This window comes from Oncorhynchus keta, chromosome 32 (assembly GCF_023373465.1).
Source record: "Oncorhynchus keta strain PuntledgeMale-10-30-2019 chromosome 32, Oket_V2, whole genome shotgun sequence".
In the NCBI taxonomy this organism is placed as follows: Eukaryota; Metazoa; Chordata; class Actinopteri; order Salmoniformes; family Salmonidae; genus Oncorhynchus; species Oncorhynchus keta.
This window is the reverse complement of record NC_068452.1, coordinates 5,025,068-5,043,397: the sequence shown is the minus strand read 5'-3', so window position 1 is coordinate 5,043,397 and position 18,330 is coordinate 5,025,068. Positions and strand designations below refer to the sequence as shown.

Here is an 18,330-nt window from a genome sequence, read left to right as displayed (position 1 = left end):
CTCATAATGTTTAGGCTATTTATGTTGCTATGTGCCAAAAATGAATTAATCTTTACCCTAATGGGTTTTTAATAGTTGCGCATCATAAAACGCACACCAATGCCTATTGTAAGTGTTGATTGTGTTGTAATGCACCTCAAAATAACAAAATAACAGAAACACGTTTGAAAATAGATGGTTTTTATTTCCTATGTGGATCTCTTGATGGTTAGTAGTTGATAATGTTTGGCTCGAGTACAGATGGCACGTACTTCTGAGCCAATATCGGGTAACCAGAGAAAACAACGTTGTGGTCACCCTCTGTCCCCAAAACAGACTGTGCTCACCAAAAAATACCAAATGATGGACGGTCAATAAATAACATTTATGTACATTTTACATTCACATGTTGGTATTTTTCCTCACATGTCGTGATGTTAACGTCATTCTCTCCGTTTTGCTGAGCTTTCGCTGTTACAATGTAACAGTTGTATAAAGTTGTCCCTTGATCGCAAGGCGGTGTGCCGTTGTTTCTTGGATCCTGAGCGAGATGTTGACAATGCATTTAGAAGCACTTGCGGTGGACAATGCTGGGGCCTGCCTCGTCGTATTCCTGCTTGGTGATCCACATAGCCTGGAAAGTGGACAGGGAAGCCAGGATGGAGCCACCGATCCAGACGGAGTATTTACGCTCAGGTGGGGCAATGATCTATGCCAAGTGAGAAAAGCAGTATTAGATACTGGGTACCATAGGTAACACAATGACAATGAAACAATTATGCAGACCAATGGCATCTATTTGAACTATTTTACTGTGCGTAAATGTATTGTTTATTTGTAATTACCTTGATCTTCATGGTGCTGGGGGCCAGGGCAGTGATCTCCTTCTGCATACGGTCAGCAATACCAGGGTACATTGTGGTACCCCCGGAAAGCACATTGTTGGCGTACAGGTCCTTACGGATGTCAATGTCGCACTTCATGATGCTGTTGTAGGCAGTCTCATGAATACCAGCGGACTCCATACCTGTGCAGGTATGCAAAGATCAATATTCAACCACTCTTTAGGCCGAATATTTTATGTTGGATTATATTATAGGCCTTTAACGGTAAATACGCACCAATGAAGGAAGGCTGGAAGAGGGTCTCTGGGCAACGGAAACGCTCGTTACCGATGGTGATGACCTGACCGTCGGGAAGCTCGTAGCTCTTCTCCAGGGAGGAGGAGGAGGCGGCGGTGGCCATTTCATTCTCGAAGTCCAGGGCGACATAGCACAGCTTCTCCTTAATGTCACGCACGATCTCACGCTCGGCTGAAATGAAACATTTCCGTTAATGCGTAAAAGTATACCCGTGCGTCTTGCGCTTTTGTGCGTAAAACGTTCTAATACTTTAAATTGACCAAACAAGCATATCTGTGCAAAAACACAAAGTTCATGCTCACCGGTTGTGACGAAAGAGTAGCCACGCTCGGTCAGGATCTTCATGAGGTAGTCAGTCAGATCGCGACCAGCCAGATCCAGACGCATGATGGCGTGGGGGAGAGCGTAACCCTCATAGATGGGGACGTTGTGGGTCACACCATCACCGGAGTCCAGCACAATACCTAAACACAGAAAACACCACAATTCAGTAAAGCAGACAACCCAAACACCAACAACTTGAAATACAAATAGCGGGTTGTGTGCGGGGGAAAGGCGTGCATGGGGCAAATTCTTACCGGTGGTACGACCGGAAGCGTACAGGGACAGGACAGCCTGGATGGCCACATACATGGCGGGAACGTTGAAGGTCTCGAACATGATCTGTGTCATCTTCTCTCTGTTGGCCTTGGGGTTCAGGGGGGCCTCAGTGAGCAGGGTGGGGTGCTCCTCGGGGGCCACGCGCAGCTCGTTGTAGAAGGTGTGGTGCCAGATCTTCTCCATGTCGTCCCAGTTAGTGATGATACCGTGCTCGATGGGGTACTTCAGGGTCAGGATACCCCTCTTGCTCTGAGCTTCATCTCCTACGTAGGAGTCCTTCTGACCCATACCCACCATCACACCCTGGAAGAGACAGAACAAGCCCATTGAGACACCGACAAGGACATGGCGCACACAAGTACTAACAACTACACATTACCATCTAACGGTACACTACACATTGGATACTAAAACGAAACGTCACACCTGACAAATTACACGTTAGCACTAGTAAACTATACCTAAATGCATTTTTGAACTTGAATTCGTGTATATTTGCCAATATGTGTTTTACGCATATCTTTGTACTTTGGATATCATAGTAGGCTATATCGTGAAACAAGGTATGGTGCCTTCATTCACATAACTATCCATACCTAGGAGTGGTGCTTTTACGTACCTGGTGACGAGGGCGACCGACAATGGAGGGGAAGACAGCCCTGGGGGCGTCGTCACCGGCGAAGCCAGCCTTGACCAGTCCGGAGCCATTGTCGCACACAAGAGCGGTAGTCTCGTCGTCGTCACACATCTTGGTGGGTTCTGAGACAATGTGCAAAAGGAACACACGTTTATCATACTGTAAGTAGCCTCCTTACTGCAAGATCTCTCACTGACATTACGCATCTACATTCTGTGCGTAAAAACGACATTCTGTGCGTAAAAACGATACTTTCGGATGTGTTGCTGATGCATCATGGATGCCCACTGAAGATTATCCACTCGTAACCAATTTTCACACAGAAAGAATCACATTACACTGAGAGTTGACCAAGAATGCCATCAGACATATTAGGTTGCCTACACCAGTGGTTCCAAAGTGGGGTCCACAATGTATGTTCTTAACCCTTAGATTACAGGTGCCAAACTCATTCTACGGAGGGCCGAGTGTCTGCTGGTTTTAAATCCTTCCTTGTACTCGATTGATGAATCAAGGTCACTAATTAGTAAAGAACTCCCCTCAACTGGTTGTCTAGGTCTTAATTAGAATGAGAGAAAAAAAACCTGCTGACACTAGGCCCTCCATGGAATGAGATTGACATCCCTGCATTAGATGCACTACAGTACTCCATCAATTATCAATTTTTTCAACGAAATTATTATTGTATTCCCCCAAAATATTGTATTCCCCAATATTTAAGCTTTATACTGCCTAATTATTTCACTACCCCATGGTCATGCACTGCAGAAGTCATAGTAAAACTGCTTGTAATACTATTTCTATCGCACTCTAAAGAGTTGTGTTCACGAGTATGACAGAAATAACTTTGGTAACGTTGGTAACCAGTTTATAATAGTAATAAGGCACCTCAGGGGTGTGTGGTATATAGCCAATATACCACAGCTAAGGGCTGTGTCCAGGCACTCCACGTTGCATATTTCATAAGAACAGCCGTTAGCCGTGGTATATTGGCCATATACCACCCCACCTCAGGTCTTATTGCTTAAATATGACACGGTAGTCTGACACGGTGGTCTCGGTAATTTTACCAAAGTGATCATGATAACGTTAGACTGCATATTATACAATGACCACAAACGTTTCAACAATCGTTCCATGGAGTGATTTTACATTACGAAAACGTTTTCTATTAATAAGGCTTTCAGGTAAGGCACTATAAACCTGTCGATCATCTGGTTAAATAGATCAACAATCAATACACACATTGGATAACCTATCATATAGGGTAGCCTATAAGCATGTAATGCAGTCGTTCCAGGAACTTTTGATTCAATACAAAGTTGTGGATCTCTTTCTTTCTCTCGCTCTCTACTGACATAACAGGTTTTCCAATATCAAGTAGACCAATTCAATATTTTGTCTGATATTATCTTAATATATCAAATTAACTACCAAAATGTAATTTCAAATCATTTTATCTCAAAGACCAATTATCATTTATCAATTAAATCAACATGCTTTTTTTTACAAGCACGCATTAGCCTACATTATGCAGTTAGACTAATGTATCAAATCAAATTCATTTTCATCCAATTCTTCTATTATTATAATAATAATTTGACAGCCAGGTGTAATCTGTTTAGTTTACGAAAGTAGGCTAAAAGTTCAACTGAGTCGGTTATTGGCTGCCAAGTTTCACCGACTGTCACAATACTGTGTAGATTATCTTTGATTTGTTTAATTCCTTATCCAGAGTCCATGATGTAATGTCCCAGAGAGAGAAAAAAATCCACTCCTCGTATTGACCTCCTCGTGCAGCAGCGTGGTCTAATATTCCACGGGCTCGTTCTCTTACCTGGTTTTCTTTTAGAAGAAGCTCAGTTACAGACCTTTACCACTGCTGGTTCCAGCTAAGGACTGACAGCAACCGCCGTCAACCTTATATACCCGACGCCATCCACCTTTTTTCGTCTCCTGACAACCATTAGGAATGCCCATCTATTCCACAGGAATTCTCCCGACCCATTCATCCATATTTGGTTCTTGGGACGGGTGCGCACCGGACACTCCCGTAGACGAGCGCTGAAGAGCTCAGGGTCGCCCTTCGTAATGCGCAGGACGGTCCATATATGGAGAGGTAGTCCCGAATCCAAACTGTAGCGCTCGGCCCGTGTATGGAGAGCCAAGGGGTGTAATCCGTCGGACTCCAGCATGGCATCTTGAACACAGGCGCGCTTTGACGCAGGACTACACACGTCCATATTCCCCGTTCTATGACAGCATGCAGTGCAAAATCATTCAATGATGCAAGGATATTGACTGTGGCATTATGTTTTTCCGTTCATCTCTTTGCAAATGACTTGCTTTCCTGAGCGCACCTCGTCAAGGTAGCCCATATTCTATTCATGTTATTTCATTGGTTTATGTTGATTCCTTTACAGCTAGAGCAGGCGCGATTCTATAAAGGGTTGTTTAATGGAACACTACAAGTTATTGAACAATGAATATCTCGGTATATTTTACCCGGTTCTTTGTCAGATCCATGTTATTTTAATTGATTTAAGAACATGTTAAGTATAGTATCTTTTTTTTTTGTGGGGGTGGGGGAGTTGTCTCTCAAATGGTATTTCAAAGATGTATGTGTAGCTGTTAGTCTAGTTATCTTTTTTATACTAAAAGTTTGAAACACATTCTGCCATTAAAATCTCAAACTTCATGGAACATAATTAACATGGACTTTATTCTCCAGCATCAACATCGGCAAGTAAGAGAGGGGGGAAGTTGTATCAAGTTTGAGATGGGGGCGTTTCGTGTGGTAGCTGGTCACTTGTAACTTCCGCATTTACTAACAGTGGCCATGGTCTGGTTTCTCTGAACAGGGGGTAGGTGAAAGCAGATAGGACCCTAGCCATGCAGCCCAACAGCTGCAGCCAGCCACCAAGGCATGAACAATTCCTTTTTTGTAGCCCAGACTTTAAAAAAAAGTGCCTCTATAAACTGATATGTTTGTCCAACTGCTCACTCATCACTGCCAAGGTATCCAACTAAATGTACTTGTGGAAAGGTATTTTACTACAAGAAAACAAAATGTTTAAAATTGCATGTCATTATCCAACTGGTCCCTATAATATATCTGAGCTTTGTTAGGCATGTTATTGATGGGATAGCCTACTTCATATACCAATATTAACATTTTGACATTTGTCATTTAACGGACGCTCTTATCCAGAGCGACTTACAGTAGTGAGTGCAAACATTTTTGTACTGGTCTCCCGTGGGAATCAAACCCACAACCCTGGCGTTGCAAGCGCCATGGGGGACCAATACTCAGGCTCGTAAAAGTTATCTCCATACCAACCAGACACAACAACCCCATCCATGGAGGCATTCTACAAGCCAGACAGGAAGTCCTGTGATCAAATATTCAGCAGAAGCCTGGCTTCCAAACCTGGAGCTCTTGACACAAACAAACTGTCAAAGATCTGTGAAAGTTTCTACCAGGTAGTTAGTCACCATCCCTATGACAACTGCTCAAAATAGTAAATCAAGACTATTGAGAAGGTTTGAAAAGGTATGCTTAGAAGCCAATCAAAACCTATTGGCACACCTTCTCTGAGGGAGTTCTTTCAATCCCACCCCATATAGGGCTACTGAACTTTCAATCCCACCCCATATAGGGCTACTGAACTTTCAATCCCACCCCATATAGGGCTACTGAACTTTCAATCCCACCCCATATAGGGCTACTGAACTTTCAATCCCACCCCATATAGGGCTACTGAACTTTCAATCCCACCCCATATAGGGCTACTGAACTTTCAATCCCACCCCATATAGGGCTACTGAACTTTCAATCCCACCCCATATAGGGCTACTGAACTTTCAATCCCACCCCATATAGGGCTACTGAACTTTCAATCCCACCCCATATAGGGCTACTGAACTTTCAATCCCCCTCCCCACATAAAGACGGTGGCTGTAATTTATTGTGTATGTCCCTAATTTAACCTCCATTTTCTATTTTTAGGACAAGACAGAGGCCATCTGCTTCTGCCATCAGTGAAAGTGGATCAGTTGCAGACTCCTCAAAGGGTTGGAGGGACACTTGAGGAGTCAGGCCCCGCTATTTAAACAAGAAACCAATACAGTTGGCAATGTAGGCCACAAGCACCCAATGGCTTGCTGCAGAAACCCAATAGCCGTTCACGGCACGTTAGTCAATGCCCGTGGCTTGTGGTCGAGATGGATGTTGTGTTCATTTCGAGCGGCTAGTCTAGGTATATTTTCCACGAGGTGTGTACTGTTTCATCTACCTGGTCATAGCCTTACAGCTCCACCTTAATCCATGACATATACTCTCCTGACTTTTACTCAAGCAATTATCACAGGAGATCTAGATGTATTGGAGGTCCAGGATGTGTATCTACATATGTTGCCATTTCCCAGGTTATCGAGGTAAAGGAAATAAAACAACACATTTATTTTTTCAAAAAACTTAAAGCAGTCTTTTGTGAATGCCAAAATCAAAAGAACAGAACATTTAAAGAAATATGACATTTATTTTCGAAATTGCAACACGTTATCTTTTTGTCAAACAAACAGTACAAATGGAAAGAAAGGAACAAACCAAGTGCAACCTGGGAGACATAGTTGTGAAAGGGGTCAGGGGTCATCAGATCTGTGCTTGCAGGTAATGTTCATAGTTGGCCCGCAGTACAAACTCAAAAGTGGGCTTTGATTTCAAAGCCTCCATCTCATCCAGCTGAAGAAGGTCTTTGACGTCAGGAAGGTAGGTCTGTAGAGGAACACCTGGAAAACAACAAGAGAACACATTCTGAATAGGTTGAGAGGGTCATAAAGCGGTACATAATAAACAGAGCAGTGACACTCAATACCCCTTTTCAATATTTTGTCATTAATAAAGACATTTTTTTTTACAACAATTCAACAATCTCCTAAATATCTCTTAAGCAACTCTTCAAATGTGTTGTTTCCACGCAAATTAACTGTTGAGAATAAAGTGAAATCCTTTAGTCAGACACCAGGCCAAAATGGCTACTGCAGTGCTTACCTTCTTGTATCAGCTTGAGGAGGATCTTGACAAAAATGCTGTCCTTGGCTGCCTCCAGAGGGTCATCGTTCCCATCAGCAGACAACCAACTGTGAGCAACACAGCGAAAAGGAAGCTCAATGCAAACTTACAATAACAACAATAATGCGTATTCATGCATTGCATTCACTATAGAAAGCACACTTGACAACAAACTAAATGTAAGAAGTGTCAAACAGTGTACTTACACCTATCCAATCCTTTCAGATTTGGAATGAGGAAATTAGCAAGAAAGGGAGTAAGAGTGAGATATTGGAAGGATTAGGGCCATTGAGCGGTACTTACTCGTCTTTCTTGAGGGCCTTGCAGAAGATCTCACACTTGAGTCCCTCAATGTCCACAGCGTCCTCCTGCAACAAGAATATGCCCCATATCAGTGAACCCTGACATACCTGATTAATCAACCTTGAGCTAAGGATTCATGCTAGCGGCAGTAGGACTACCTCGTCTATGTACTCCAGTAGATCCAGAGCCTTCTTGAAGTCATACTCATTGGCTCGTCGGTTGTCATCACAAATATACAGCTGGTGAGAAAATAGTTAAATTAGGTCAGTCCATTGGTAATTGTAAGAGTTGTATTTCGGGGTTCAGTTGGTGACAGGGAGGATAGATGTGTGTGTTGTATTGTCATCATGTGTCTGTGTGGTGGCAGGTATGTGGATTTATGTAGAGTTACTGGTTGTGCGACTGCGAGTGTGGTCTACTTAAGCAATAAGCATGAGTGGGTGTGGTATATGGAATCTTAGTTTAGTCCTAGCTTGAGATATAACAAAAAAAATGTTATCCCATAATGGGTATCAATGTATGATGTGGTATACGGCCAATATACCACGGCTAACAGCTATTATGCATAACGCAACACAGAGTGCCTGGATACCGCCCTTAGCCATGGTATATTGGCCATATATCACAAACCCCCGAGGTGCCTTACAGATATTAGAAAACTGGCTACCAACGTAATTAGAGCAGCAAAAATTAATGTTTTGTCATCCCCCTGGTATAAGGTCAGATATACCACGGCTGTCAGCCAAATCAGCATTCAGGGCTCGAACCACCCAGTTTATAATGGTGCTTTGGTAAGGTTGTCTGTGTTGGGGGTTACGTGGTCATGTGAGTGGTCCACTGATGTGTGTTCCTACATTAATAAGGTTGTGAGCGCTGAGCAGGGGCATGGTGTCGGGGTTCTGTTGTTTCTCCTCCAGCAGCTGTTTGGGCAGAGTCTCCTGGTGCAGCAGGAACCGCTCCTGCTCGACCATTTCTGTAGGATGACAAAGAAAACACTGGTGATATCCCTGCAGAACTCACCAATTAGACACCCTCCAGCGAACAGAGGTTTCCTTGCTTCTTTTGCATCAAATAGTGTCCGTCGTCTTAGGGAAAAATACTAACATACTTTAAAATACATGTTCATAACTCCCATTGACAATAATGTATGATTTAAGTGAGAAATAAGCAGAAGTATCTCAAGTAGCCCCTTACCGTCTACATGTTTCTTCATCACAGCCTCAGGCATGTCTGATGCCAGGGCAGTCAGTTTACTGAGAGCCAACAGGGTCTTCTTCTTCACAAAGTAACGTGTCTCCATGTTGGCCTGGCCATACAGGGTTTTGTAAGCCTGTGGAGAGAGAGCGATGGTCAAACAAATATCACAAATGCAACACTGTTTCTTTAACATTGGAAACTGCACTATGCAACTGCCAAACTACGGTATGTCTTTTCATAAGACGCGGCATGTTCACAAGTTAGCTACTAAGGTCAACTGATGTGTGTGTGTGTCTGTGTATGAGAGAGTGTGTGTGTGTGTGTGTTCCACTTACACTGCTGAAGTCATGGACGTGGATGTGGTGCAGCCAGCTGAGGTGTTCGTGGGACTGCAGGAAGCTGGCCAGCTGCTGGTGCTGGGCGATGGGCTGGGAGAGCAGCTTGCCCCTCTTCCCCTTCTCCATGTACCAGCGGAACAGGAAGTCCGCAAAGTTCTACAGGAAGTGACATGGAAATTAAATGAAACACGCAGCATCTATGGAATCTTAGTTTAGTCCTAGCTTGAGATACAAAAAAAATATAGATGTTATCCCATAATGGGTATCAATGTATGATTTACATGCGCAGTCTGAGTAACGGCAGGTAGGCTAGCGGTTAAGTGCGTTGGGCCACTAACCAAAAGATTGTTGGTTTGAATCCCCGAGCCGACTAGGTGAAAATCTGTCTATGTGCCCTTGAGCAAGGCACTTAATCCTAATTGCTCCTGTAAGTCACTCTGGATAAGAGGGTCTGCTAAATAACAAAAAATGTGACATGCACATATCCCTTGTTAGTGCCAGATTTGATAAAACACCAGTGATAAAATTGGATCGTGTTTAGTACGGCACACAGTAGCAAAACATTTTGCCACAACAACCAAAAACCTGTGTTCTTATTGGACCAGTTCAAGTAGTACCTCCCCATTTAAAAAATTCTCCACCTAATGAACACCACCCTAGTTTTAGAGGATTAGTGTCGAACCTGGTCGGCGAACTTGGCCATGTAGTGCTGCAGTCTGTTTTGGTTGTCAGTCTGCTCACACATCTGGACCAGGATGTCAAAGTCACAGTACTTCTCTGCCAGTGCCGCCACCCACTGGTACTGACCCAGTTCCACTGGAACATAAACAAAAGTTAATACCCTTAATATTATTTAAGTGTACATAATACCTTTATAATGGATGTAATAAGCAGTCAGACTTATAATTTATGAAAAATATCAGCCAGATTTAGCTATAAAATGTGTAATTCCACTGAAAGGATTCAGATAAAAATGATTTTGTATTCCAAAATGGCTTGACCTGGTAACCAAATACTCAAGCCAAAATGTCCACCCGGTATTTTGCGTTAAATCTCCACTCACACAGTGGTGCGAGCAGTTCAGAGCGGCGCTGCGTGTACTCCATCTCCAGGGTGTTGTAGCGGTCCTGCTGGCCCGGGCGGCCCGGTCTCAGTGAGGTCAGCTGGGCAACGTAGCCTCCCAGGAGCACGTCCAGCAGCGCTGCCAGCTGCTCGTTCAGGCCATTGCGCAGCTCAGAGTCGGCGTGAGGGTACACGTCACGCAGGATCACCTCGTGCTGGCGGGCGATGACGGTGCGAACCCCTCCCAGACCGCTAGAGGCTGTGGGGAGAGAAAGAGACAGGTTTGGGGATTAAGGGCGCAACTCAATTGTCTTACGTTTGGGAGACTTCGAAATTCTTCTCCTTCATCGCAGTGAAAGGGATCTAGCATATCGCTTTCACCTATCCTGTCTTTTCAGATCAGTTGACATTAACAAAAGGAGACAAGGCGTTATAAGAAGTTACTTTTGACTACTATGTGCATGTGTGTGTTCAACAGGGAATGTACCGGTCCATGGGATGTATTCTGGCTCGGCAGGGGTGCTCTCTGAGGCTCTGTACAGTGAGGCCTTGGTGTCTCTGTACTGACCAGCAGCCTGCAGCATGTCCTGCAATACAACACACAAACGTACACAAATTACTGACTGTGCCATCACAAGAAATACAACCTCACACGCAACATGACTTAGATATATGAACAAAAATATAAAAACGCTAGAGGCAACAATTTCAATGATTTTACTGAGTTACAGTTCATATAAGGATATCAGTCGATTTAAATAAATTCATTAGGCCCTAATCTATGGAATTCACATGACTGGGCAGGGGCACAGCCATGGGTGGTCATAGGCCCAGCACAAGGTGCACCTGTGTAATGGTCATGCCATTTAATCATATTTTTGATATGCCACAGCTGTCAGGTGGATGGATTATCTGGGCAAAGAAAAAATGCTCACTAACAGGAACATAAACAAATTAGAGAGAAATAAAGTTTTTGTGCGTATGGAACATTTCTAGGACCTTTTATTTCAGCTCATGGACCAATATTTTAAATGTTGGGCTAATATTTTTACTCAGTGTATATACAGTGCATTCGGAATGTATTCTGACCCCTTGACTTTTCCAGTCTTGTTCAAAAATGTATACAATTATTTTTTGTTCCTCATTAATCTACACACAATACCCCATAATGACAAAGCGAAAACAGGTTAAGAAATGTTTGCAAATGTATGAAAAATAAAACACCTTATTTACATAAGTATTCAGACCCTTTGCTATGAGACTTGAAAATTGACAGAGTTCCTCTGTGGAGATGGGAGAACCTTCCAGAAAGACAACCATCTCTGCAGCACTCTACCAATCAGGCCTTTATGGTAGGGTGGCCAGATGGAAGCCTTTCCTCAGTAAAAAGGCACATGACAGCCCACTTGGAGTTTGAAAAAAGGCACCTAAAGGACTCTGACCATGAGAAACAAGATTCTCTGTGCAGTGACGCTCCCCATCCAACCTGACAGAGCTTGTGAGGATCTGCAGAGAAGAATGGGAGAAACTCCCCAAATACAGGTGTGCCAAGCTTCTAGCGCCATACCCAAGAAGACTCAGGGCTGTAATCGCTGCCAATGGTGCTTCAACAAAGTACGGAGTAAAGGGTCTGAATACTTATGTAAATGTGATCGTTTTTTTGTTTGTTGACATTTGCAAAAATGTATACAAACCTCTATTTGCTTTCTCATTATGGAGTATTATGTTTAGATTGACTAGTGGGAAAAAAAACATACATTTTTAAATTTTAGAATAACGCTAATGTAACAAAAATAAAATTTGAAATGTGGAAAAAGTCAAGGGGTCTGAATACTTTCCGAATGCACTCTAGATACACAGTATATAGAAGCACACCATATGATCAAAAGACAACCATACACATGCATGGGAGACTAACACTATGGATGTGGATACAGAGAGCCTGCACTGCCTGTGTTGTGTACCTTGATGATAGTGTTGACACTGAGCACCACTTCAGCCCACTTCACAGAGTCCACAGGGTTCTCCTTCAAAGTCCTCTCCTCCTCTTCTAGTAGACACTCAAAGACTGAGGAGATCTGAGACACCTACACACACACACACACACCTTAATAACCTCACCTGAGGCCTAAGACAGAAGCTTCCCACAATCCCAAAGCTAATGTTTTGGAATTTACAAAATGATTTGATGATTTGAATTGGAATCTCAAATCATCTAAATTGTGTGAAGACCCCGACTCTGCTGGGGATATTATCTCTGTCATTGTCACTAGACCCCAACTCTGCTGGGGATATGATCTCCGTCATTGTCACCTCTCTGAAGAAGACGTCTGCGGCCGTGAGGCTGGTGGACACGGTTGCGTTGCTCTTCCTCAAGGCAATGAGGATGGCACGATTGACCAGCTCGCCGTGCTTGGCGTGGTGGTTCTTCAGCGTCATGGCCGCCTGTAGCTTCTCGGCGTGCTCGCACAGCAACAGGCGCGTCGCCATGGGAGACGAGCGCACCGCGGTCTGGCCCAGCCGGTCCAGGAGACCCACCTGTGGGGGATGGGGGGATGGAGTGGGGGAGAGAGCAAGTAGAAGAGAGTAGGATACAGGGGTGGGGAGAAACGAGGTAAGGTCGTTGAACTCAGTCATGACATATCAGTTTTTATTCATAGATCTGTAAGGAGCCCTGGAATGAAGTCCGATCCCACGGTGACACATAGCATTAGAATTATTCCGGATGAAACTGGACTGAAATATATTTCTATGCAGGTGGCCCACCTGTAGCAGGAAGTCCATGAAGCAGCCGTGGGCCTTCATCTTGTCCTCTAGCTGGTGGAGGATGATGAGGGAGGTCAGGGGGAAGCCAGCACTCTCTGGAAACGACAACACAGAAACAAGGTCACTTCTATGTGAAACAATATATTCAATCATTTAGATAGAAAAGAACTACAGATTTCCATGTCTTCGCCTGTCTACATTTCTCTCCCTCTTTCTGTTCTCTTTCCCTTGCTTCCCCTCCCTCCCTCCCTTCCTCCCACCGTCAGGGACAGACTCGGCCCAGCGGGGGTCTGAGGCTGGGTAGTCATCCACCAGGTCCAGGTTGATCCGGGTCACCACCAGGTCCAGCTCCCCGCCCACCTCCCCGTCTCCGTCCCCCTCCGGGGGGAACAGCTCGTCTGTCATGGTCTGGGCCCCCACCAGGTCATTCCTGACAAACACAACAGTTACGTTCTACTCACAACATTATAAGGTAAACTCAATAGTAACAATGTGTATTGCTTAGATCATTTAACCAGGTAATTCCCGAAAACACAAAATAATTTTACATAATTACTTAGTGGTACTTATTTGAAGTGTACACACCCCATTCACTCTGTCTACATGTACATTCTCTCACACACACTCACTCAAATACTCCTTCCCTCTTTCTGTAAAAAAAAAACTCAGAGCCCTGCGCCCTCATTTGGCAGTAACAGCTGGTCGAGCTTAACAACAACAGGGCAGATGCAATCACAGAGAGCAAGTAATTACACAGACCTAAATCCACATCGTCCTCAACGCGGGGACAGTTTTTTAGGGGAGGAACAAACAAATTCCCTTGTTTTAGAACGGAGGTCTGTGTCACTGTCAATAAAACTTCAGCAATTGGGGCCAACGTCACACAATCTTTCTGCAGACTTTACCGGCAGAACTGCAGAAACGCTGCTTTTAGGAGTTTGGTTTTGTCCTCTTGCGCTACAGGCTCCATCCTAGTCGGAGTCTCTATAGCAGTTGCCTTGAAACAAAAAAAGGGTCAATTCATAAATAACGTACGTCATAAAACAATGTGTACTCACCAATTACGTAAAAATAATGAAAATGAAAAAAGAAAAAAAAAAGTTAAACATTGCTAGTTCACCAATTTAATGGCATTTCATTATTCACACAGGTCAATTGGTGACCCCGTTCTATATCAGAGACCTGGCACTGCTTTAATTCATCTCACTCTACCTCAGGGCCGGCCCCAGCCAGGGAGAAGCAGAGGGAGTCCTCCATGGTCTCAGGCAGCATGGAGGCACTCTCTCTGGCCACCACGGCCACCAGACCACTGTTCTGGGAGAAGAACACCGGCAGGTTGGCACAGCAGCCCCCACCACGCAGACGGTCACCTGGAGAGATGAAGGAGGACGGTGAGAATAGAAACATGGGAGGCGAGTCAAGTCATATTGCCCATTCATGAAAATGGATAGTGAGCTAAAAAGACACAAAAAAAAAGGTTGATGATATTATTGTGGTAACTATGAATTACGGAGAGCTGTTGCAGCCATCTACACCATTCAACTCATCAATACCATTCAGTTTAAAACATCGGGAGCATGTCAACAGTCGAAAGGCTTCCTCTTCTTGTACATTTTGTTATTAAGAAAATGAGATTAGATGAGGAAATGGGCCAACTTTAAACTATTGAGAGGCACCCAATGTCCTCTAACGTTGAGTCCATTATCCAGGTCTCTTACCAGGTGTGTTGAAGGGGATCTTCTCCTCAGGTAGACCTCCTCTGCCGGTACCGGTGGAGCAGGCAAACACCAGCTCCTCGTTGTACAGGAAGGCAGCAGGGCTGGAGGCCCGTGGTAACATCAGCCTCATGGCCTGGAGAGCATCCTCACTCTGAGGGGAATAACACAACATATCAACCGTTAGACAAAAACATTGACATTTAAACTGAAGGAAGACCAATTTGGTTGATATTTTCATGTCTGAAAAATTGCATTCCAAATGCGTGAAGTCTTGAGCTTTTTTAGAGAAAGTCTACTTAAGGAACATATTGCCACTTTCAAACTCATTAAAAAATAAAAATAAACATTTTGTGAATCATAATACACAATTTAAGTTGAAGCCCAATTGAGTGAAGACTGACCTGGAAGGGGGGGTTGTACTTGGTGACCTCCACAGAGAGCTCATCAGAAATGTTGTTGCCGTTGTCCAGCAGGGTGACCAGGCAGAAGTAGGCCAGGCAGGGGGAGTCTGAGGGGTGCCAGGCTGCCGCCAACACTACCAGGCCATCCCTGGAAAACAAAATTATAGTCAGAAGTATGTAGAATCATAAAAAGTTGCAGTCACCAGCTGACTATTACATCAAATCACGTAGTGAGATAAATACACATCCAGAAACCGAGATGAGAGCTCGACTTACTGGCTCAGTTGCATGTCCATGTAGGTAACGTTCACTCCTTCCTTGATTTCCTCATAGTTGCTCTCTGACCCCTGATAGATGGTGAGAGAAAACAGGTCATGCCTTCAGGACAATCATCCAATCTATAGGTAACTACCAAAATATAGGAAACACCAACTTAAGTGTCTTAATAGGGCGTTGGGCCACCACGAGCTGCCTGAAAAGCGTCAATGCACCTTGGTATAGATTCTACAAGTGTCTGGAACACTATTGCAGGGATGCAAAACCATTTTCCCCCAATAAATTCCATAATTTGGTGTTTTGTTGACAGTGGTGGAAAACACTGTCTCAGGCATCGCTCCGGGATCTGATATAAGTGTTCAATTGGGTTGAGATCTGGTGACTGAGACACACACACACACACTTTAAACCCCCTAAACTCCTTTGATACCCCTCTTTCAAAGTAACTGAGATCTCTTCTAGCCACAGTAACCAAAATGGCTAAGCATGATATGTTAACTCAGGAAGCACATGATTTGTGTCCCTCATTTACTCTAGTGTTTCCTTTATTTTGACAGTTACCTGTACAACCAAGAGGACGGTTCACCTCAAAGTAACGCCCCGTGATTTAACGCAACCTGACATAAAGTAACGCAACACAACATTCATGTAAAGTGTTGCTCTGCTTACCCAGATGGCGTCGGCGACACTCTCCGTCAGAGCGCGGCTGGAGTCCCAGCTGAGGACCTGGTGCTCTGTGACCTCATCCACCTCCCATTTACTGAGCCCACAGGAGGTCAGAGTATACAGGCAGCCCGTCTCGCCCACCCACAGAACACTGTGGAGCTACAGAGGGAGGAGAGGGTCTGTGAGCTGATATCACCATATTACCAATTAATGACTATAATTTGGGGATTCATAGGACTCCACTAGAAGAAACGTGCATTGTTGTTGGTGAGCGGGGCGCGCATGCCAAACAGGCTGGAGACGCGGCGTCCGATGCCGGAGAGCACCCCCTGGCCCTGCTGTAGCGCCCTCTGCAGCAGCTTCCCGGAGGGGTCCGTCCCGAGGCGCATCATCTGGCCCTTGTAGGATGACACGATGAAACTACCCCCCTGAGGTTAAAGAGGGATGGTGGGATGAGGGAGGAGAGGAAGTGGGATGAAATCAACAGCACATAATGTTTAATCAGATAAATATGTTCAAAATGTATGTGTGCTACCGTTTTACACACAATTTGTTGGCAATTCTCAATCCACTAATAATGAGAACCTGCTCTATACATCTTTATCTGTGATTGAGGAGCAGCTTTGTAATCAAAACAAGAACAACGCATCCACAACATAACAACTTACCCTAACAGCCACAACAAAGTTGCAGAGGTTTTCGCCCATGTCGACCACAGTCTCAGTGTAATTCCCCTCGTGGGCCAAACTGGGCCAGAACCGGGCTGTTCCCTCTGGAGCCACCGCCATGACAGAGATGGACTGAGTATTCAAGAAAAAGTCCCACAACAGTAAACAACCACGACTGATGGTGAGTCGATTGGAATTTCAGTTCAACGCCTTGTCAAAGACAACAACAAGTAGACTGAAGCAGAAAGACACTGACACCCAGGCTAGCTGCTCAACAGCTACTGTAACAGCAAAGTCATTAGGCAGACAGGTGGGAGTTTTTTTGCATTTTCGGAGGTTGAATAGGGTAGTTTCCTGATAGTCATTGATTACCTGAACACTGGCAGTCTCCAGAGGGCTGGGAGATGATATGGAGACGAGATCAGCATAGTAGGCAAACTCACTAGTGGGCAGCTGGAGGCCCTTACATACTGACAACTAGGAGACACAAGAGAGAAAGTTCACTCATTGGCAATGCATGTTTTTCTTTTAATTATAGGACACACTGTATCAATGTGTTGCATATCTCATAATTATCGACCAGGGTTGTGTATCCAGTGTTGAAACAGAGTGACACAAAGAGATAGGGTTCTACCTGGACTTGCCCAATAAGGAGCGCTCATTTTGTGTTCCCTTTCAAAGCGTTTCGCTACGGTGTGACCTAATGGACTGTACCTTTGCAACAGCAGTCTGGCAGATCTTCCAGATGATCAGTCTCTCTCCACACACCATCCAGGCCCAGCCACTCTCATCCACCTTCACAGAGATCTGGTCATCGGCTGAGGGACACAAAACCCGTGGGAGAGAACATCAGCCAGACTGCATTGATCCGGATGACCTGTACAATGCATTCTACCGTATGTATAACTCGCAGAGAGATAATGACAGGAAAGAGTCAATGACCCACCATCAGCCATTGTCAAAGCCTCCATGACTTTGACAGGTAGCGAAGAGCCAAACGTCTGGACATCGAAGTGGAGTGCGTCTGAAGTTGAGTAGCTCTGGACACGCGTGGGAGTTGATCTGGAAATGAGAGGGCGAGCAGTTTAAAAAAAAAAACACTCCACGAGTGACTGTGCCTCAAGAGACATTGTTGTCAATGATGGCGCATGGACACTCACCTCGCTGCTAACGACGTCCTACGTGGGGAAAAGAGAAGCCCTGTAGGTGTACCGGCGAGACTCTTTCTACCGGTGACCCTTGAGGACTGCCTTCGGCCTGAACTAGGGGTAGAACGAGGGCTAAACATCGTAGCTGTGCCCCAAAATGCTCAATATTCATTCAACTCCAGACAGCTCTTCTTATTTTGCGCGCACAATATGAAACTTCAGGCGCATGAAATATACGTCATGAAATACAAACTCAGATTCGCAGTACATAGTTGGTCCACTAGATCGTGCCATTGAAAACATTTGTTTGAACACTAATACATTTTTTTACGAATAGCATTGTCATTTATGAATA

The 18,330-nt window shown here is 44.5% G+C and overlaps 2 protein-coding genes across 2 annotated transcripts; both read right to left on the bottom strand.

Annotated features, from left to right (window-relative positions):
- Positions 1-163: 163 nt before the first annotated feature.
- Positions 164-4,353, bottom strand: LOC118364875 (actin, alpha skeletal muscle 2). The gene is made up of 7 exons (XM_035746658.2): positions 4,196-4,353; positions 2,341-2,480; positions 1,700-2,024; positions 1,424-1,585; positions 1,101-1,292; positions 825-1,006; positions 164-688 (listed from the first exon to the last, which is right to left on the bottom strand). The coding sequence occupies exons 2-7, from the start codon at positions 2,467-2,469 to the stop codon at positions 545-547; spliced, it is 1,134 nt and encodes a 377-aa protein (XP_035602551.1). The 5' UTR covers positions 2,470-2,480; positions 4,196-4,353; the 3' UTR covers positions 164-544.
- Positions 4,354-6,879: 2,526 nt separating this feature from the next.
- nup133 (nucleoporin 133) lies at positions 6,880-18,260 on the bottom strand. The gene is made up of 26 exons (XM_035746656.2): positions 17,988-18,260; positions 17,774-17,889; positions 17,542-17,645; positions 17,200-17,304; positions 16,828-16,959; positions 16,417-16,587; positions 16,163-16,318; positions 15,494-15,564; positions 15,218-15,365; positions 14,817-14,967; positions 14,311-14,468; positions 14,004-14,095; positions 13,359-13,528; positions 13,099-13,193; positions 12,646-12,870; positions 12,297-12,419; positions 10,820-10,919; positions 10,334-10,591; positions 9,953-10,086; positions 9,268-9,426; positions 8,930-9,065; positions 8,590-8,708; positions 7,894-7,974; positions 7,736-7,800; positions 7,412-7,500; positions 6,880-7,149 (listed from the first exon to the last, which is right to left on the bottom strand). Exons 1-26 carry the CDS (start codon positions 18,113-18,115, stop codon positions 7,013-7,015), a joined length of 3,423 nt encoding a protein of 1,140 aa, XP_035602549.2. The 5' UTR covers positions 18,116-18,260; the 3' UTR covers positions 6,880-7,012.
- Between the last annotated feature and the right edge of the window lie 70 nt (positions 18,261-18,330).